Source organism: Strongylocentrotus purpuratus, unplaced genomic scaffold (assembly GCF_000002235.5).
Source record: "Strongylocentrotus purpuratus isolate Spur 01 unplaced genomic scaffold, Spur_5.0 spur5_scaffold_11, whole genome shotgun sequence".
NCBI classification, from domain to species: Eukaryota; Metazoa; Echinodermata; class Echinoidea; order Camarodonta; family Strongylocentrotidae; genus Strongylocentrotus; species Strongylocentrotus purpuratus.
In genome coordinates this window covers 2,712,975-2,735,929 of record NW_022145596.1, presented here as the reverse complement: position 1 = coordinate 2,735,929, position 22,955 = coordinate 2,712,975, and the positions used below count along the sequence as shown (strand labels likewise).

The window sequence follows — 22,955 nt, the reverse complement described above, 5'->3', positions numbered from 1 at the left end:
GTGAATTACATAAATCTGGCTGTTTTTCTGACAGACTTCAAGTGGAATATAATGATGACACAAAGTGAACACAGCCTGACCCAGACCAAAACCAGTCACAGAGGGACTGAAATAAATGTAAACGGGCTCTACTGAGACAATAAACACTGAATTCCAAAATTCAGCACAAATAAGGGGACTCCCAAGAACAAAAACCAATCATTTTGTCAGCAAACATAACCTCCCTCTTTGAATTCCTACCATTCCAGGCTAAACAAAAATATTTTTGATCAAATCATGAGAGTTTATGCCAAGAAATGTCCACATTTGTCTTCTAATATGTCAAATCACAATTTATGTGTTTGTTCATTTTGTACATATCGAGTGGATCTCAGAAAATAAGCTTAAACTAAATTTAGATGACATGCTGATTTCCCTACTGGAGAACTAAAAGAATTGGATATCGAGTCATTGCCAACTTCAATTTTGATGGACTTCAAGATTTTTTTTTGCGGTAAAGACATGTTTATATTTCACCATTAGCCAGGGACCCAGACTCCCCTGTGGCATGGCAGTCTATCTATGTACATGAATTACCAGACAGCAATCTTAGTGACAGTTATTTTCTTGGACATTAAAATGCTTAACAGATCCCTCAAGAAAAAACAGATCGTTGAGCCCAGTTTTCCTCAAGACATCCAGACTTCCGGAAATTGACATTGATTTGCATGTTTTATTCTCTATGGGGAGACAAAAATGTTAATGTGGATTTTTGGAAGCCCTTTTCTCCACCAAAAACCTTTTTATAATGACTCCTAAACTACATTGAACCATCTGCTAAGAGCTGGAAGGTTGTGAAGCCATCTACATTTGCTTCCTTCTGACTCTCAGCAGGCATTATGTAAGATCTTTAGGATAGAAAAATAAATTGGTATTAAAGGCCTGTAACACCGGTCTTCATATAAACAATTAAAAAAGATCTCTTAAACACAAGTATGTGTGCATAACTCGATATTATATGTTCCAGTATTAAGACAGTCTCCATTAAACTGTACATCCCCTGTCTCATTGCTTTGTCAATAATCCTTTAGCCTGAAGATTTCATGAACTTAAATCGTACCTCTGGGATTGTATAGGGGCGAGCTCTGCGCCCCTTCTGCTACCTCCTACAAAGCACAAAGAGTCAACAGTTTAGGTAGACGTGATCAATCGCGGAGGAAACATTCGCCACTTGCGCTCCCGAATTGATTGAACCTGCTTATGTCACAATCTGACAGTATGGTTGACGGAGAAGGGAGGAAGGGGGAGACCTCTCTGCTCATCACCCCCTCTCTCTCTTGCTCCCTATCTCTCCTGCTCCCTATCTCTCCTGCTCTCTATCTCTCCTCTCGGACCTCTCCTCTTCTCTTGCTTCTATTGCTTGTTTAAGTCTTGTCATCTTAGCACCATAGCCTACCTCCCAAATAAAGCTATTTCCTTAAAAAAAAAAAAGGATACAGGATACATTGATATATCGGGTGGGGTGGTCGAGTGGACTGTCGATCACAAGGTCAGCAGTTCGAGTCCAACGGTGGCACTAATGTCCTTTGGCAAGACATTGATCTACATTTGCCACACTAAACCCAGGTGATGTAAATGGGTACCTAGCAGGAATTAATTCCTTGAAATGCTGGAGCGCTGTAATGGCAGCTAGGCTCAAGCCGGGGTAATAATAAATGCGTCTCTGAATAGAATTTCTAGATAGACGGCGCTATAGAAATGCCTATTATTATTATCATCTGTTCTGAGCCAGAAGGGCATTAACCCTGTATTAGAGTATATGAGGAAACGTCCTTCTGGCTCCAAACAGACGGTATGACCAATAAGGATATCATAGTGTATACTGCAGTGACTATCTGTATCTCATCTCACCTCAAAGAGGTGTCTCCATATCAAAGAAATTCACATGTGCATTCTAGATTTCTTGATGTAATCAGCATTCGGGGATATCACTGTTGTATAATCTCTTCTAGAAATCAATTTTGCATGTGTGATCTGTGGTGCAAGCAAATGAATTATGCCTGTCTCAGTTGTCAAAGAGGGGCTCAAGAGAATTACTCACTCATAAAAAATTAAAACAGGATATCTTTCTGGGTTAAATTTCAATTTTCCCTCAATGGTCAGTACCAATTGATCCATGATTAATGTGAAAACATTTGGATGCATTCTCAGACAATATCTAAATTTACAACAATTGAGTTAGTATTTTTTTGACAAAATATCTAAATATTAGATTGTCATGATTAATTCCTAAGAATTCACTTTTATCTATTTGTTTCTAAATGATTTGTGTGATCTTATCTTCATTCTATGCCCTTCCCATTTTTATTTGATCCTTGAATCTCTAGTGAAATGTCCTTGCTGCATTTTGAAGATGCAAGGTTAAAAATCCATCAGTAATTTCAATATTGCCCCTTTCATAGGCCTACTTCCATGTTGTATCAGGTATCCACTCTTATTGTCTGTGGAGAGCTGGAAAGGTGTAAACTCTTGTGTTAAAGAATATGGCTTTACACTGGCCTCCTGGCTTTCAACAGACATAGGGACAATACAAAATATTGAAATAAAATGACCCCCAAAATGACTTAAAATATAATTTAAATTGGGATTCTTCAGTCTTTCAGCTGGGGGGGGGGGGGGGGGGGAGGGGGGTATTGATATTGCTTTAAAAGGAAGTGGCACAGTCATTAAAGGTCTACCCTTGGCCTTGCTATAAAACATTTACTGAAACGTAAAAGACTGGCTGTATTTTCCGCAGTGTCGTAATTTACACACTGGTATATAAACGTCTTACACTCTGTGTAAAAACGTTGTCTTTTCCAGCTAGCTGGTGGAAATAAGGGCTTCTTTCCTGTCATAAATCAACCTTCATGCTTTATGTAGCCTCAACGTAAACAACATCAAGGCAAGATGATTTACAGAACACTCGCACTCTCTCCTCTTCATTGTCTTGTTCTCTTGTGTTTAGGTTGTTACTATTTATTCAATCAGGTTGATGTTGAAACCTATTTCTAGCAGAATGTAAATAATGAACATTCACAACTGATTACGTTGAGGAATTGCATTTTTTCAACCCCCCCCCCTTCCCACTCCTCTCCTATTCATCGTATTTCCTTCCATGCTTTAAAGTGGGTGGATTGTAGATTTCAAAGGAGATGGATGCATGTTGTAGCTGCTTGATTACTTTAAACACTTATGCCTATTATTGATTGGGAGATACCTACTTCCAAAGTCATTATGGGCAAAGATTGGGGGAGGGGGCTAAATTTTGAGAAATTTAAGAAATTTAAGAAAACTGAATGCTTAAGTCTCACCAACAAGACCAACACAAGACTGACAACAGAACAAACAGAACATTACATCTATCGGCCAAGGAGTGGTCAGTTTGGAATCGGTTCAGAATTAATTTGGCTGTATAACAGAAGTAATTGCCTACAGATCAGATCGAAATGTTACTCATTGGTGCCTTTAAAATAGGATCTGGTTTGAAAGTGTGAAAGTTTTCACATTATTGGCTTTGGCTTTGATATGTCAACTATTGTGACCTCATGGTGTTGGTCTCGTCAAGTTTAGAAACTCCCAGAGAGATTTAGAACAGGAAATACAGGTAATTTCCCATTTCAATTTTATCATAACTGGGATGTAGCTATGAAAAACAGGGTGGAATTTAGGAGGGCTGGGATTGTTACACCCCCCTAAAGAATATTCTGTTGGTTAATATCAAATATAGGCATTTTTAAAGTTTTGTCGATCAATTGCCATCAATTGACAACCATTTCTGGGGAAGGGGTGGGGGTCCAAGAGATATTTTCAGCTAACATGTTGGCAACTTTGCTAATCAACCCCCCCCCCCCACCCCATCCCTATTTCAAATGGATGAGCAATGCCCCTACTAAACAGTTTATAGAAAATTGTGCCTTATGATTGAGAATTGATGAGGTGATGTGACTGAATGATTCATATCAGATTGGGGTTATATTGAAGTCAGTGGAAATGTGTTCCATTTTCATCTGTTATGAATGTTGAGTTATTTTGTCACTTTCAGCTTCCATGGACAAGGTTGCTATCCCCTAAATGTCTACCCTTGAAATCACGGAAGACCTGGCATATCAAATTTCTTTTGTCTAGTCATGGAAAAGTCAGGAAATTTGAATACAAAATCAGGGAAATGTCAAAGATTTTTGTTGTTTCCAAAAGAAAGTAGTCAATCTTTTATAGTTTGTATCATGCCCAAAAAGCATATTCATTGTATGATTGGCTATGGTGGCATTCAAGTGTTAAAATACCTCTTTGCACGATCATGGAATGGTGAACTCCATAATAATAATAACAATAATGATGGTGATGGTGATGGTGATGGCGATGGCGATGATGATGATGTTGATGATAATAATAATAATGGTAGTTACAATTATAATTTCTTCTTCCATAGTACATTTCAGGACCAAAGGCTCTCTCAATGCGCTTCACAATTTACAATCAATAATAATACTTAAATAATAAGTTTAAGTTTCAACGTCTATCATGGAGTGTAGTGATTCTGGGAGAACGTTCCAAAGCATTCCATGATGAGAATTATGTTTCCATGATAAGCTGGGAAGCTGATGGATCCCTTAGGTCTACTTTCAAGTCCATAGTTTCACATAGTCTTTGACGTTATAGAATCAATTGTTATGTTTTTCTCAGAAGGACTGAACACCTTGCATTTGATGAGTGTGGGGATGAGGCATTATAGACATGTTAGATTTCTCACTGACTGCTGCTCTCATAATCTCTGGTTTGAACTTTGGAAGGTCTTACACATGATCATGTTGGCAGGTAGTGATTTGCCTCATGTAAACAACATCTCTCAAATGACTTCTCAAAATAGAACATCTATGCAAATTATGAAGTGAGTGCTAGAAAGGTGCTTCCTATGTCAAGCAGATGGGGCTAAAATGGAATATATATATATAGATATGTCTAAAATTACCCAGAGTCCCAATGACCGGCCGCTGTAATCATGTTATCTAGAAGGAAAACGTAAACTTTGAGAGCGGAGAAACCTGCCTGGAGTCATGAGAAGCCCATGAGGTTCACAACCGCTCTACAAACATCTTCCCAAAGGTGATATGCGATGCCAATGAAGCGTATTCTTTACGCACGGCGCTACCAACACCCCCTTACGTGGGTTTACATATCAATCTGAATTATTGAGGAGGGTTCGTTCCGTTTTGGGGTAGGACCATTAAAGGGTTGGGGATCAACATTTGTATGAAAATGGAAAAACTGAGATTATTCTGATCAAGTTTTGAGTCAGTTAATTGATTGACCTTTCACCTCATGACTCTAAAATCTAATCAGTTCATTGGCTGTGCAAGATCTGTACATGTCTTGAGTTTGATAGTTATCCGTCCATCGGTTCTAATAGTAGTGTGATCACAAGCTATTTTTGCGTTCATAATGAACCCTGTAACCTTTCATTTGACCTTTGACCTTGTGATCCAAAAATCTATTCAGTTTATTGGTTCTGCAAGATACATACATGACCTCAGTTTAGCGGGAATACATCAATGGGTTCTTGAAATAACGCGATCACAAGAACGGGACATACAGACGTACGGACAGATAAATGGATTACCCCAAAACATAATGTCTCTGGCTACTTTGTAGAGGAGACATAAAAAGGTTCCATGGGCTTTTCTAAATAGTATTGTAAATTGAGGTCATAAAAGGTTTATCTTGTTATCACTTGAAATTTACCTTGTTGATTAGATCACAAGTCATGGCATAATTTTAAAAAAGTCGAAAAAAGTGGGTGAAAATGTGGGTTGTTGATTATATCATGTCTGGCATATCGTCAAATCCAGTATATCATTATCCATTGAGTGCTCAGGGATATCTAAATTTAAGCTCGGCTCTCACAGTTTCAGGATAGAAGGTCAGATTTGAGACAAGATATGCAATCTAAAAAACCTATCTAACAAGTTGTTGCAGCAAACTTTTGTATTCCGTCGCAAATTTTGAATGACAATATTTTTTTAATCCCATTGGAAGTCATAGGAGTACGACAGATAGTGATCGTATCTGATTGCAGTCTGATCTGCTCCACCCCTGGAAGACAAATACAAAGTTTTAAAATGGGTCATAAAAATATTACTTTGGTTGATTCTTTTCCCCTTTTTTGGTTCTCCTTTCCTGTTCCATGTTTCATGCATTAGATTTCCCCTAGGTTGGCAATTTACATACAGCCATCAATGTGTCTTTGCAAGTGCGGTGTACTTTCTACTCTTCATGTTGACTGCAAAGTTAATTCCAACATGGGTACATGACTTGCACACTGAATTTTTCACGATTAGATATACAAAAGAAGGACCGGTAGATAAGAGACAATGATTTGTTATTCATCGATAATATTGATTTCTCATATTTTCATTTTTTCTCAATTGAAAAGTTATTAGTATTCAGTATAAACCATTCTCTGCCTAGATATAAGGACTCATTCAAAAGTTGAGTTCACATTCTTTGTGATACTGCTAGAAGGGAAATAATTTCAATAAAAAAGACGAGGTATATCCTATTTTACAATCCAGAAATGGTGACTGATAATATCGTAAGACAATATTGAATTGTATTTGCTGAATCAATACCTCAGTAATGAAGCAACAAAACAAAGCCACTACCAGGGTATGTACATTTTGTACTGTGATTTCAGCAGCCATCTTCCTGTCTGTAATTCCAATGGGTATTCAAGATTACGAATCCGTTTCTGTGCATTCTCTCTCAAAGCCGATGTGACATCATAGTAAGATGTTTCTACCTGTCACAATCTATATGTATGAAAAGGGTAATTAACATTTGGTTCACTGTTGCCATTCGGTAAAGCGATCTGATCTTACGGAGGATTGGCAATATCGTGTAAACTATGAAGTCCTATGGCGATCTATGTACCATCTGGTGCGCTATTAGGTGTCATCTTTATGTAACAAACAAGAGATTCAGAGGCAAAGCTGGTGTAGAAACCCTCTGTTTTCATCATATATTCTATAGGCCGGTATTGTGTATATCAAATCTTTACAGAGTCAAGCAATACCCTTTATGTGATATGGTTGTAAAGATTTTCAAGAAATAGAACTTGAGGGATTTCAGTATCCCATTTTATTTCCCATAGAAATCAATGTTTGGATTACGTAATATAATAATAATCTTTTAAAGTCCACTCCATATTTGATTAAGTTAACACATTTCCAAAGGTGATGGACAAGGCAATTGAAATCGCATGAGGTTGATTTCTTGAGCAGTCTTTGCTATTGTGTTATGTGTAGATGTACTTACATATAGATTTGCGCTAAAATGCCTAAAAATGAACATAGTATTTTGCAATTGATGCGCAGGTATTATATTGAAATAATTCTACACATCAATATTTCTCCTCATATTTCAGACTCTTACCTACACTTCTGCATACAGTGGATTTGGAAATGATCAGAAATTCCATTTGGTAGTTATGTCCCCCGTCCCAGACCCCCACTTTACCTTTTAAATGCAAACATAGAATGCCCACGGGGTACCCATCTTTAGACCACCGTATAGCAGCTGCAGAAAGGTCTGTGGAAAGGTTAAGCTGCAATACGTGTTTCTTATTCCTCTACAATCCACATCAGAGATAGTAATTTTAAAAAAATCATCCCTATTTTTGCAGAAGAAAAGAGAAGCATTAGGAAGATGATACATTAAGCTAATGGCGTGGTGGGTGGACTTGATTACAATAGGAGTATTTTATTCCAGGGCCTTGTAAATTCAAATGTTAATCAGTTCAAAGTCGGAGAGGATTTTGATGAAATTGCATCTTTTGTCAAGTTCTAAGATATCTTACTCCCACCTTTCTTTTCTATATACTGCACAAAGACTTACTTTTCTTTTAGCAAACCATTCAAAATATAACGTACTCCATTTAATTTACTTCCACCTTTCTTTTTCTAGTGCACAAAGACTTACTATTCTTTTTGCAAATCATTCAAATGGGCTATAGCTATGAGTAACAGTAGCCTCATGAATGTGGTACAGATCTGTGTCATTTAAAATGTGAAACGCATTGTGCTTTACTTATTATATCTTCTGCAGTGGTTTAGTGAGGTGGTTTACCATTACATGGCTTGTGTGAAGACGGCTATCCAGGCTTTCTCAATCTCTCTCTCTCTCTCTCTGTCTCTCTCTCTCCTCTATGAATATATTCATGGCATAACCCTTTAAAGTGGAACAGCTCTTGTGTTTTTTTCCCATGTTGATTTTCAAATGTCAACAAATGTAACATTAATCCAGACGGATCTATTTATAGCTGAGCATGCCTCCTCAACCAGGCAGGGTTCCAAGTTCTTTGATACTCTCTCTCTCTCTCTCTCTCTCTCTCTCTTTCTCTCTTTCTCTCTCTCTCTTTTTTCTCTCTTTTTTTCTCTCTCTTTTTTTTCTCTCTCTCTCTCTCTTTCTCTCTCTCTCTTTTCTCTCTTTTTTTTTCTCTCTTTCTCTCTCTCTCTCTCTCTCTCTCTCTCTCTCTTGTTTATTCCATCCTCACTCGATTCTTGGAGGAAATGCTCCACTCTTGAGTCTAGAGACTGGAGACCCTGGCATCTCATTAACTCTTCTACCTACACCTAGCTGCAAACATAAAAATGAAACTCTGTGTTTTGTTATTGTGCCTAATCCTTTTTCCGTTGGTGCTTCCTACTTTGTGAATAAGAAAATACACCTAGCCATGTGTGGGGAAGATGTGGAAATCCCTAAAAGAGCTCTGAAAAGCTAGAAGTCAGCTCTGTTGGATTGAAATTTCAGAAATTGGTCTGAAGAAATCTTAATTTCAACACACACAAAATCTTTTACACTGTTTATGTATTTGCATAGCAAATTTCTATTTATAATCTCATTAATCTGAAGTGGTAAAAGACAATGTATGCGGGGAAAAAATTAATCACTTTTTCAATGGTTCTAAAAGGCAATACAAGTTTTCTTCAACAATATCTTTTAAAGCATCATGCAACTTTCTATGTCTCCAATTTATTTACTTCATATTATATATACTATATTATATTATATATTTATATGCAAATTTGATTAAATTTACTGTGATGGGAAATTTATACCTGAATGGTTAGAGATGTGACAATGAAGACCAGTTTAAATTTAATTGATTTTCATGGCAGGTGTAATTTAATATTGAGTATCTTTACATCTAAGGTAGATAACATGAGAACAAGGAGGGTCTTACATGATTATGAATAGATGGGGCAGAGTGTGGTTGGTTGGGGTGTGGAGATGAAGAACCAAGGTATATTGAGTGGCATGAAGGATGATAATTTAAAGGCTCAAAAGGAAGGGGGTTATGTATTCAAGACAAGTGGAATTCAGCAATCAAATAATGGCATATTTTTTGCTCTGTATTCGGTGAATAGTGTATGTATTTGGTGAATAGTGTATGTATTTATGTATAGTTGTCATTTAACAGAAGAATTATTTATCATAACATCCATGTCTCAACTACTTTTACATTTTATTTTCATATCTTGTTAATTACTAAGCTTTTACAATTTTGAATTTACTTAAGAATTCTTGATGCAGATGTGCTTGATTACATATCTTAGCATTCAGTGTACATTTTCTTAGGATTCTGAGGAAAATATACTTATATTTTTTATCAGATCAACATATTAGTCAATATGATATCTGCTAAGGCTGTGCACAACAGTGTAATGAGGTACCAGAGTACACTCCCAGGCTTACAAGCGAATACTCGAATATTCGGACGCCATGTTTTTTTTATAATTTTTTTTTTTTTGCCACTACTATACCACTTGAGCAGTATCCCAAGTCCATCGCCGAAAACGCATGCAATTTTACTTCGAGTTGCAGTTGAAGGCGCCAATTTAATAATAATAATAACAGTAAACAATGCTGTTTTAAAAAACAAAGATGGGAGAATAATCCATTTGGTCCCAGTTTCTGAGTGGTGAGTTTGACAGTGCTTGAGTTGGTAAACATTTTTACCGACGGTACCATGCCAGCGGCCACTGCCGCTCTCCCTGGCACGGGTTAGCGTCGACCTGGACAGTGATTTTTTTTTTTTTTTTTGTTTTTTGCGGCCGAATACGAGAAATCGTACTCGAGTAGTTGTCAACCGTGCGGGTACTCGAGCATTCGACTACACGTCGCAGCCCTAATATCTCCTAAAATTCTTCTAAATCTCTTCTTCATTTTTTATACTAAGGATTGACAAGAATCTTCATAAACTCTCTAAATGCTCCGATACTTTTACATTTAACTACTCTCTTCCTTATTCTCGTTCAATCATGAAATGTTTTTCATTTTCCCATCTGCTCATCTATCTCTTCACCTGTCTCTAACCTCATCTTGTCTAATCTCATTCCTTCTTTCCTCATGTCTCCTTCTTCCTGTCTCTCTTCTTCGCTTGATTCCTTCCAGAGAAACTGAGCGAGATTTATCCAAATATCAGACAGCTTTTCGTGACCAAATATGAGATTAGCTTAGATTCCATTAAAGGTCATACGTTTATGACAACATTCAGCTGCAGATCCGGTAGCCTACGATCAGACCTGACAACCATGCTCTTTTTTCCTCTCCTACCATTTCATCGTAGTGAAAAAATCTTTCATATGGGCTACTTATAGATGATCTTCGCTCAGGCTTGCACATTTCCATTTAATTAGGGGCACCAATTAGGGAGTCTCGATTTTAGTTCTAGGTCATAGTTCTGTAATAGTTTTTATGCCAGTATGGAAGTATTGATGGAGACAAATTCATTACAGATTATGATTTTTACTGGACTACAAATTCAACATGGAAAAAAAGAAGAAAAAGAACTGATTAATTCAATGAATTTTTCACGAGTGTGATTTGTGGTTCACCGCTTGTCAGGAAAGGTTTGTTGAATATCATTTGTGGGAAATCTAGAAAATCACTAATAGAGAGCGAGACAGAGACAGGGAGACAGTGTCAGAGAGATGGAGAGAGAAAGATAGAGAGAGAGATAGAAAGAGAGAGAGAGACAGGGAGACAGTGTCAGAGAGATGGATAGAGAGATAGAGAGAGAGAGATAAATAGATAGATAGATAGAAAGAGATAGGAAAAGAGAGGTATTAGTAACATAAAGTTGGGGCCTGTTGACCATCTTTTGTCAGGAGGCCATTTTCACACAATTTGCAAAAGTTTCATATCACAAGTATAGTGTTTACCGTGAGATATGTTGTTGTTGGTTGTATTTTTGACGTTCAGTCAAATTTGACTATTTACACCTACCTGAGTCGAGTCCATGTGTGCCTGTACTTTCGCTGGTCCACTCGTGGGGATGTATTATCCTGGCCAACCTTGCTGAAAGATACATGTATGCTTAACATTCTATGTACCACCATCTTTATTCAGATTTCTTACCCATCCTAGGAGATAGTAACCAGTTATTGTGTTCATCTTGTGTTTTTCAGAGTTATCTCCAACCACTGAAGAGCCCAGACAACTCCAGCCTCTGTGACCAAGCATCCCTGGAGGTGATGTTCTACAAGATTCCAGAGATCCTTCTCAATCATCAACAGTTCCTGGACCAACTGGAGGATCGGATGAAACGGTGGCATAGTGAACAGAAGATCGGTGACATCATCAGTCAGTCTGTAAGTATTCAAATCACTCAGCCTAATGAATATTCATTAGAAAATAAGTGACATCATTACACCAGCCAAATGTAACCCAGTCAAATTGATGTTCCTTTGAAGCACAGGTTACCCTGTTACGGACTTTGTTTCAGGATGCAACATACTTTACAATATCCAACGATTAATAACACAGAAATGTAAATAAAGGCAGCTGTCTTCTGTTTTAAATTCATCTCCCAAATTCACATCATGACATAAAATCTCAATCGATCCATGTAGATAACTGCTCTTATTGGTTTGTATAATCTGCCATAGTATAGAGGGAGTCCCTACTTTTTTATCAGAAAACTTGCAGCTGTAATTAGGACATAAAGCAGTTGAAAATGTTTGCTTATAGATGTGGAATAGCAGTCCATCCATTTCTGTTGTATTGACTTTCTCCAGGCTTATCATCTTATGATTATGGCTTCATTTCCTTTTATTCGATAGTCATGTGATTCTTGATCTGTGATTTTGCCCTACTTTCCAAGTTTTCAATTATAACCTCTGTTTGGATCCAGGATAGTTAATGCCCTTCTCGTTTCACACAGATGATATTGTCACATTTTCCACCTCAAAAAATGTATGTTCATATTTTTGTATTTTATTTTATGTGCCAAACGAAGGTTACATGCTTTTGGCTAATGATATTTATGGAGGTACAGATATTAAAGATTTATATTTACCCTATTTTGTTAAACGTCATTTTGGTAATACCCTTCATTATCTGACAGATAAAAAAAGGGGATTTAGGGGAAGAGAAAAGTAGACAGAAGGCAAGATAAATTATAAGGAAACAAATTATGTATAAATTACAAATACTAGATCACCTGAAAGACAGGTATTCAAACTAATAGCTGATAATTATATGGATATACCTTGTAGGTATTGAAATAGATCTATAAGCTCTGCTCAAGGGAATTTGGTAATCCCAAAAGACCAAAATCACTCACATCCATCTTCTTTCTGTCCACACCAAAGCAGATCAGAAGGATGAAGATGCTGGGATAATAATTAAGGGTTCCCTTTCTTTCTTAAGAGGATGGTAACCTTCATTAAGGTCTTACCCAGATAGATCTTTAACTCATCAAGGAATGTGGAGCTGTGGAAGTAAATTGTAGATGAGTTTCGAGGAATGCGAGATAAATATAGATAATCCATCTCTCAAGGTATCTTCTCCAGGGTGGCAGGTTGATTGCAATATTTTCCCACACATCTCTGTTTTCTGCCATCCCAGTGTACTCTTGCAGTACCATTTCACTCCATGTCTTAATGTTCCCCTTTAATTGTAGACAATAGCAGTTGAATAATTTGCATCTAAATCTACATGTACATGACTTTGAAGGATGCTACATTTGATAATTTTTCTGCAATATATAGCAAATATATAAGAAAAGTTCAGTTTTGCAAAAAATGATAATATTAATTTTTTAATATTTTTTATTGGGAATTGCCCTTTGAATTGAAGATGCACCACATCCCCCCCTCAAAAAAACCCTGCATTTTAGAAATATGCTGTTTCGTATAACTGGGCCCTCTTTCCCTATCCCAGATAGAGTTTACACCAGATAGAATTGATGTGATGGACAAGTGAAGATGATTGCACACCTTTGTGAGAGTGAGACGCCCCTGGATTGATTTAACAAGGGGGAGATCCTTGAGATGAAAGAGGGTAGCACCCTCGTTAACCACTCTCTAGATGAATTGAGATGGAGGCTGGCTGCTCCTTCCATATAGACCTGGAGGTGGAGGTGGAGGATCGCATCATCTGTGAAGGCATGCGTGCTTGAGCATTTTATGGTGCATGTGTGAGAAGAGCCATTGGCCTGGGGGAGGTTCGCTTGATGTGCAATGATGCTTTTCGGTGTGCATTTAATTAGATGAGGTCGGTGTAGGACGCTGTATTGGTATTCAACCTGCATCAAAGCCCCCTCGTATATATATATAGGCCTACATGCACATTTTAATATAATTTTGTGTACGGTACTATTATCAATAGAGATTATAGTAGAGTTGTGGCATGCTCAAAAAATGCTGAATCTTGATGATAGCAAGAAATGTTAACTGCTCAAATTATATACCTTGAAATCTGACACTCATTTTTCCTTCTGAAATATGCTAATTAATTATTTAAAATAATTTGAAATTTTCAGGATGATTCAAAGCAATCTTTTGATTCTCACTCTGAACTAAAGCTGAAATCCATGCACCTTGTTCTTATAGATCTTATGTATCATATATGATGAAACCTTGTATCGATCGTTCAGGGTTTGCATAAATTTAGAGCCCCCATCGTCAACGCATCATCGCATGACCACGGACATAGCACCATGCTTGAGAAGTGGAAATAATAAAGACGTGTTATTTTTAGCAAGTTATTGAGGAATGGAAGTGGTGGCATCAGCATAGTCCATTGTTAGAGAAGTGGAAATAATAAGAAAGTGTTATTCTTACAAAGTTTGATGAGGAGTGGACATGGCGTTGGTAGTCCGTGTGGGGTTATCATGTCACCATCAAGGAGAGAATCAGCAGGGGTCGTGACCTCTGTCCATTCACCTTAACAAGCATCTCCTAAAGGTCATCTTGAAGAAGGAAGGAAGGTTATGTTTCCAGTCATAAGGAGTGCCTCAGAAATAAAAAGGAGAAGGGAGGGGGGGGGGGGGTGATTTACCTATAAAATGAGAGGTAAGGAAGAGAGGGTGTGGTTCTCCTAACAAGCATCTCATGAAGTTCAGTGAAGTTGTGAAGGCGGAGGGGTGGTCGTGTTTCCTTGTGTAATAGGATTGTGTGGGAAGAGGGGGGGGGGGGGGTGATTATTACCATTGGAAATGAGAGGTGAGGAAGGGAGGGCGTGGCCCCCTTACAAGCATCTCCTACAGTTCACGGTGAAGGGGGAGGGGTGGTCATGTTTCCTTGTGTTGTAGGATTGTGGGGAAGGGGGAGGGGGGTCGATTATTACCCCATTGGTAATGAGTTTGAGGAAGGGAGGGGTGGCATAATATAGTTCCCAAAGAAGAGTGGGAGAAGGGGAAGGCGATATTACCTCATACTGAAGGAGAGTTAAGGAGAAGGGGTGGGATAAGGTATGGATGATTATGATATTAGATAAAAAGTTTTGGTATCCATGGGGAAAGGGTTAGGCCAGTTGATCAGAATATCATGAAGTAGATACAGTGTAAAGGAGGACTATATTGATTTTTTTTCCTTTTTAACCCAGCAAATTTATACTAAAATAAAAAATCATTACATGATCCACAATTAAGTTTAACAATGTTGTATATCCGATTTTATTGGTTTCATAAAGACAAAACCTGATCCACACAGTCGCCTTCCAATGTATCTACATGTATGGTTTTTACTGTTTTCCTTTTTTCTGCTGGTCCAACGAACCTGCATGATATTTTATAGTTCTTTTCTACATGGTCAAAAGTCACGTTTTTGAAAGACGGCTTCTTGTGAAAATCAGATTAATTACCAGTATTCCATATGACCTTACATCTGAAAGGAAAAGAATCCATATGAATGAATTATGTTCTCCATCATGATGACATAGATGAAGCCATCTCGTCGCCGCAGTTACGGAGAATGAACTCTATTTTGAGTGCGATAACGATCTAGGGAACTTCAGATCTATCTATAAAGTCATTGTGTTTGTTTACCCAAGTCTGTTATGTAGATCACAAGATTGATCATTTGTGGGAATTATGATTCTATTCTGTATGAAAGGCAGCAGAGGATAATAATCGTCTGAAAACCAGGATAGAAGGTTAGAGGGTTAGAGTGAACGAAATGTCACTGCCCTACTAATTGGTGGAAGGGGAGAGACGGAGAGAAAGAGAAAGAGAGAGATTGAAAGAGAGAGAGAGAGGGGGAGAGAGCGAGAAGAGAGAGATTAAAAGGGAGAGAGAGAGAAGAGAAAGGGAGAGAGAGGGGAGAGAGCGAGAAGAGAGAGATTAAAAGGGAGAGAGAGAGAAGAGAAAGGGAGAGAGAGGGGAGAGAGCGAGAAGAGAGAGATTAAAAGGGAGAGAGAGAGAAGAGAAAGGGAGAGAGAGGGGGTAAAAGCAGTGTTTACATCTGTTTGAGCAGACTTGGGGATTGTGTACATATTGACAATGTACACTAACCATGGGCTTGTTGTGTAGACAAGCTTTTGTAATATTGTGGGAATCAGTCCCCCATTTACGAATTAAGATTCTCCAATATAATAACAGGGTCAAATGGAAGCCATTAGGGACATTTTGTGATGTTGAATATGCAACAGAAGATTTCTGATGTAGTTTGATGAATCATTGGTAATGGGTATGAACTTTACTAGTTTGTTATTTGTCCTCGCAACGAAAAACCTGTTCTTTACAGTACACAAATGAACGATATAGGCCATGTGTATTGAGGGAGGTAAGCAAGAGATATGGAGTATTCCAAACAGTTGTGTAGGTCGTAAGGTTTTTCTTCATGGTATAATGGTGCTTTCACTTGACTATGGGTGTGTTTATGCTTAACTTTTTCTGGCCAGAATCAGGCATCTGTTACACATTTAGTTTAAAACACGGTTGCGTCCTTTCTCACTTTTGTAGAATCTCCGAAAAATGGCGATCACGATCGCCGATCGTAAACTCACAAAAAGATGCGTTTACAATTTGTAAACGCGTTCAAATGGGGTCAACGCACTGACCTCTAGTGGGTCTACGTAGCATACACAGTGCAGGTTTGAGAATCCAGCTGAAATGCCAATTAGGGCCACCCAGGGAGAATTGCCTGGAGGAGCCAGAGAAGTGAGCATAAACAGTACACCGTGGAACTGCGATTACGATGAGCGTTTACGATGAGCGTTACAAATCGCTCATTCTGCCGTCAAAATTTAAGCAAAAACGCACCCTATGAGGGGTTTAAATTCTAATCTCGGCCTGTTTCCTATATCTGTAGATGCTTTACTCGACCCTAGAGCAGTCAAATGACCTTTTGTCTCTAATTCTTTTAATTGCGTCATTTTGATATTGCATCCCCACTGAGCCTTAAAAAAAAATAAAGTTAATTTCGAAGTCAAAGATTGCATGTCTGTGTCACTGTGTGAATCCTTCAAACTCCCTTTGACCACGGTCATTGTAATGGACCAGTGTTCTTATAAGGCCCATTTACACAGCCCAAAAACATTTTGAAAAAACATTATTTTTTAATTTTTTATTTACTGCCCAAAAAGTACTTGAAAAAACCCAAAGAAACCATCTGTATTTGATAATTCTGTTTTTGTTTAATGTGTGAGTTGTGCCCAATTGTTGTTGCCCTGCATGCATAAGAGAGTTATGTGACTAAAACACCGTAATCATTCACTAGTGTTTTGAGCGCATGCATTTATACTGCCAAACCAGGTGGAATTTCGAAAGGCATTTCAAAAACGACACTCCAAGAGTGGGTGTTTAAGGATAGTTGCCTAGCAACGTCTGACAAAACTCAGGAATGTGAGAAAAACTGACGGTTTTTGCGTGCAGTGTAAATGCAGCTTCTGTGTCACTGTGTGAATCCCTCAATCTCTCATTGACCATGGTCATTGTAGTGGACCAGTGTCCATGTATATACTTGACCAGTGAACCAGGAGTAATTATTATGGTTATCTGGGGATAATGACATGTAATGAGACACAATTAGCTATTCACACCTGTACATCCAAGGCCCTGTTTTCACAGACACAAAGGGAACGGTCCTACAAATTAATCACGGGTTGTCAGTTTGTTTGTAAACAGGATTTTTGTTGTGCTGTGCTGGAAAGAAATGATCAGCATTTTTCTTTTCATATCTTTATTACCAATCTGCATTTGAGCCTTTTATCTATTCCAATCAAACTTAAAAATTAATAAATTACTCCCCCTTACTCGGTCTCTCTCTCTCTCTCTCTCCCTCCCTCCTCTCTCCCTCTTTGTGTATTTCTCTTTTCTTATCTTACTCTCATGATCCTTTTTGACATTTTCATCTTTTTGTTGGCATTTCATTGCTTTTTGACATTTTCATCTGTTTCCATCATCAGTGAGCGGTGGTGAGGGTGGAGGGAGGGGGTTGTTTTGCCATTGTGGCAGGGCATTTGTGAGAATTGACCCCACCCTCTCCTATGATAAGACAATCCAATTTCAAATATCTATACTGTCTAGACATTATGTATCAATTTCCATATATCACTTAGATAATCCATGTATAATATATATACGTTGTGTGTGTATATCGTTTTTTTTATAACTTGATATCATGATCTTGTGCTGTATGTTATTAGTTATGACCTTTATCTAGTTGTCTTGATGTATGGGAATTTATTAGTGAGCGTATCGACCTATACTGTGCTGAATGCCAAAAGGGCATACATCTAACTATGTGTAAAATAATAAGAGTTAATGCCCTCCTGGCTCTCAGCTGATGCCATTGGGTTGGAAGAGGAGGAGGACACAGTGGCTTGACTTTGTATACATCATTCTGTCAAATCTCAGCACTTTGTCCATCTTCCTTTATGCCTGGTTCTCTCAATCTGAGTATCTTAGGCCCCTACTTGGTAGACTGGTTCCTTGTGTAAGTCAGTCTGATTCTACTCAATCTCTTGATAAGTGGTGTGTGTACCAACCACTTTGAATCCCAACATCAAAGGGTCCCTCCACACCGCCATGTATGTCGTAGTGATTAGAATTATTAATCAGTGTTTATTCAACAGAACTTACAGCACTACAGAGAACTCTTGTTGGTGGTCCCCCCTCCAATGTATTGCATCTCTGCCTCGTGTAGTGCAATGGTTTTTATAATTTTACTACATGATTTCTAGTGATTTCTGAATGTATATCATCTGGTCAAAGCCAGAAGGATGTTGACGCTGTGTTAAAGTATATTAGTAAGCGCCCTTCTGGCTCAAACAGACGATATCTTATTTTTGAACTCGGTTATCAAGGAGGTGATCAGAATTTACTGAGCAATTCATAACAGATTGCATCTGTTGGTCGATATTGATGTCAGATGATAATCAAGTCAAATAGATGTTTGGTTCATGAAGGTGAATAATGCAGAAGTAGAAGTACGACTGTGAAATGTTCATGTTACGCCCTCTTTAATTGTTATGATGGTTATTGAGCTATTGAAGATACATTATAAATGTCATTGTCCATCATTAATTGAGATTAACCTACTAGGTTTTCATCCTCTGCTTACAGTCTATAATTCAATGATTTCATATCCAAGATCATAATTCACGTGTTTCTATTAAACAACAGTGCTCTTTCTGCCTTTGATCTTGCTTTATCAATATGCACTAATGTACCAATCCTTGCCTACCTTTGTAATCTGCACTGATTTGAAAGAATTTGAGATGAATAAGATATTTTGGAGCTGTGATCCTATTGTGAAATGTTCTGTAGAGGAAATTGATTCAATTCAGTTAACTTTTCAATATTGAACACCAACCTGAATATTTACTCATGTATCATTGTAGTGACAGCACACTTCCACCAATAGATCATCCTTTTATTATGTTTGACTATTGAAAGAGCTCTCTATGAGTGTTTTATTTGCTGATGTTACATGCTCAGTAGATGATTTGTTGATGTACCGGTATATATATTTACAACTGGTTTTAAAGATCTCTCCCATTCCCTTTTAGAATATCCATGAAATTCAAGTCGAAAAATATAACTAGGACATTGATTCAGCAGCTTTGTATTATTGCTAAGTAGAAGGATGATTGACTAAAACTCAAAGACATTTTTAATATCGTTTGACAAAGATGAAATAACATGACTTTATTTTCTTCCTCCTTTCATTTCAGTTTGCTCAGCAGCCAATCTTGGACACCTACTCAGAATTCACCAACAACTTCAACAAAGCGAAGAACCTCATCAGCAAGGCAACTACTAAACCAGCTTTTGCAAAATTTCTTGAGGTAAGGATTTAAAAAAAAAAGGATAATGATACTTTGAATGTTGATAATGATCATTATTTGACTTTACTGGGAAATGTCTGGAACACAAAGTGATCAAATGCATTGGGCTTGCCCATAAACATGCTTTGGGTTAATCTTATGGTATTTAAATGATTTCAATATAGGAAACAATTATATAATGATTTCATACTCTGTTAGACCAATGTAGGGCATATAACTGTGAACTTATCTTGACCTTGCCATGTGTGTGCATCCAAACACAGACACTGACTACCTTATATATAGTTCGTGCTGATCACCTCGCCTATGTGTTGTCTAATTTGCACAAAATATTACTGAGATGAAATTTATTTCCGTGCTGATATATTTACTCAAGCAGTCTTTGTCAGTGCTGATCATGAAACATGCCTATCACAATCATGGACATTTGAAGTAAGATTGTCTGTCCAAAGAGGAGGAAATAGAAAGGAGAGAGAAAAAAGTTGTCAAATATTAGCACCTTGAGGCTAGGCACTTGTTTACAGTTGACACTTTTGGAAAATATTTTAAGAGAGGCATGTCCGCTCACACCACCGTCGTCCTCGCATTCAAATGTAGACATTGGAATTCTCTTTTTGATGTCACAGCAGAGGGATTCCTTTAGTATTGCATTCATACTGGAGGTTATAACCTGTCCTTCTCTTCCTGTGATTGCTTTACTTCAGCAGGAGTAGAAACTCTTGTGAAAAAGTTTTAAAGTTTTGAAAGATTTGTTTGAGATGTGGTGTATTTGTCATTATTCTTTAGACTTCCGGTACCCTTCCGTCTCACCAAATAATTGTGAAAAAGAATGATTCACCTGTGCTAATAAATCTAAATATTGCCATCTCAAGTGTACATAAAATATATTAATTTGACTAGAACTTAGATATCATTATCTTGGAACTAAAAGTTTGTTCTTTTATGTAAAAGTATTTGAGCTTGCTCTTGTGGTGGATCCAAGAAGATGGAATATTTGCATTTAGTTATCAGCAATCATAATATAGCTTCAAGACTAAGAATTAAATTTTGATGTTTAAAGTCATGGTCCATCTTCAGTTTTCATTGGGATACTCATGAATCGTTAGGTAAAATTAGGTTTTAAAAAGTTGTTGGAAGTATTTTCCGGTATCACTTCAAATTGGGCGTAATCCCATTCTGAGGGAGTCGCTCTGTTTGGAGTGTGAATGCTTGCAATGTTTATCACTTCAATCATTGCGTTGTCAATCTGAAGAGTGCATGGAAGAGGTAAAGATTGTTGATCAAAATAATACTTGTCTTCATCTCTGAGTCTGAGAGTGAAACGGAGGTTCATAGAGGTGACTGGGGAGGATTTAACAAGTATGGACGGATGTGAATTCCTAGATCCTTGTCTTAAAGCATTCAACATTCTTAGGATAGCACCCCAGCCATTGATCGGGGTATTAGGTCTAATCCAACAGGAAAATGAAATGGAGAACTGGACCAGAACTATCAGAAAGTGTTAGGGCCAGTGAAGTGAAAGCATAGAAAACATGAAATATGTACTTAACCCTGTGAATACCAAGTCGGCAGACCTTGTGCTGGGGTCTATGAAAATGCATATTGTGTTAAATCTAGTTGGATGTATATAGCATGTTTAATGTGTAAAATGGGCAACAGTATTTGTTGCAGGATATAAGTTTTCTTCAGCTGCTTACAGTTGTAGCAAGATTAACTTTTGATGGTTGAAGAGTAGCTTCTATGATAGAAATTATTCAATTAATGTAGTCATAGTTTAAACACTTCAATTATATTTCTCTTATAATGATCAGTTTTACTGTTCAAGCCCAAACAACGATATATTTACAAGATCATAGATCCAATTTGCTTATAAACTTTAAACACAAGATTTTTTCTCAAACAATACAAATATCATGTATTCAGTTTTGGGTATTCAGTCTTTCTAAATTATCTTCTTCTATCAATAATATATTCAAGATGTTTACATATGAAAATGTCTTGATATATGTCAAATTTGTATGTTACTTCTTTTTCTTTGTGGTAACCTCACCAAATAAATTTCAGAATAAGAGGCCCCAAGTAAGCAAGATGTATAATTCCTCCCTTTTTATTTTTCATTTGGATAATTTTTCATCTCACATTCTGATTGTTTCAGGAAAGAGCCAAGGAGAACAAGGAGAAGTTGAGTCTGAGTGATCTGATTATCCAACCTATCCAGAGAATACCAAGATATGAGCTTCTCTTGAAGGTAAGAAACACATCTTTGAGCAATTATTTGACATGTCCTCAGGGCATTAACCCAAAGTTAGTAAGTTAGTACGAGGATACACCAACACCATGGTGGCCTGTACCTCAACAGAAGAAGAACCCAATTCTTACATGAAAATCTGGACCTGACACTAAATATAAACTAAAACCCAGTTGCAATCCTACAATGCCATATCTTGGTTGTACGAGGTATGCTCCTGTGACAATTGCAGCACGACCAGCTCTTACAGTAACAGAATTCCTGCTTCAACCCTGAACCCATCACTAACAGTATACCTACTATTAATCCAAAACTTAACCTATCCAAAGACCCAGTAAAAACCGTAGCCCTTTTCCTTCAGCTTCAATGAAATAAGGCTCAGAGCAATTGTTGCCAGGGCAAATTTCTTATCACCTCTTAAGGACGTGATGTGTTCAATCTAGCAAAATCTGTCTGGATGCGCAACGATAGAGTTCTGAAAATCACAATTCCAACTTTTTTTCTGCCGCTTTACATATTGTACGTGATCTGAGGTAATAGCAGGATGGGAATTTTCACTTTCAAGATGGCCGCCTCCCGCTGAATGTTAAGGATATTTATTTAGATCATCCCAGCTCAGCTGCCAACTACAGACACGTTTTCTTCTCCTGACACCTTTACAGGTGCGTGTAGAAGACTTGTGATACTCCCCTGGCTCTTGCCTCTATTGTCCTTACCTACATGCCCTGTCCGCCCTCCTTCTCACTTGCCCTCATTCTGATGTTAGTGATCTAATTGAGTGTTTACTCCTCTTTTTGATGAAGGGTTTAGTGGAGATTAGATATGACCTGTATGATCTAGATCAGCTCATCTTTCTACACCCCCCCCCCCCTCCACCAGCCCTTCTCGAAATTCGGCTCATCTGTGTACTCCACCTGTCTTCTGTCTCAATTCTCATGCCCCCTCCCCTGCATCCAATGTTTTTGAAACATTTCCTCTTGTGTTTGAGAATGATGAATCTCCTACCCATCCATCATCAGTGAATTTGCTATCATTCATGTTCTAGTTAATCAGGACAAACATTGAAACATGTCTGCATACCTTCATCGTTGTTTGCTCTACAAACAGATCCCTT

General features: G+C 37.7%; 1 protein-coding gene across 1 annotated transcript in view; it reads left to right on the top strand.

Annotated features, from left to right (window-relative positions):
* The window catches only part of LOC590980 (rho guanine nucleotide exchange factor 17), an 86,170-nt gene that overhangs the window by 9,529 nt on the left and 53,686 nt on the right, over nucleotides 1-22,955 (top strand). Inside the window, exons 2-4 of the mRNA XM_030981232.1 lie at nucleotides 11,487-11,669; nucleotides 19,480-19,593; nucleotides 21,749-21,841. Coding sequence (XP_030837092.1) covers nucleotides 11,487-11,669; nucleotides 19,480-19,593; nucleotides 21,749-21,841 — 390 coding nt within the window. The remainder of the gene's footprint in view (nucleotides 1-11,486; nucleotides 11,670-19,479; nucleotides 19,594-21,748; nucleotides 21,842-22,955) is intronic.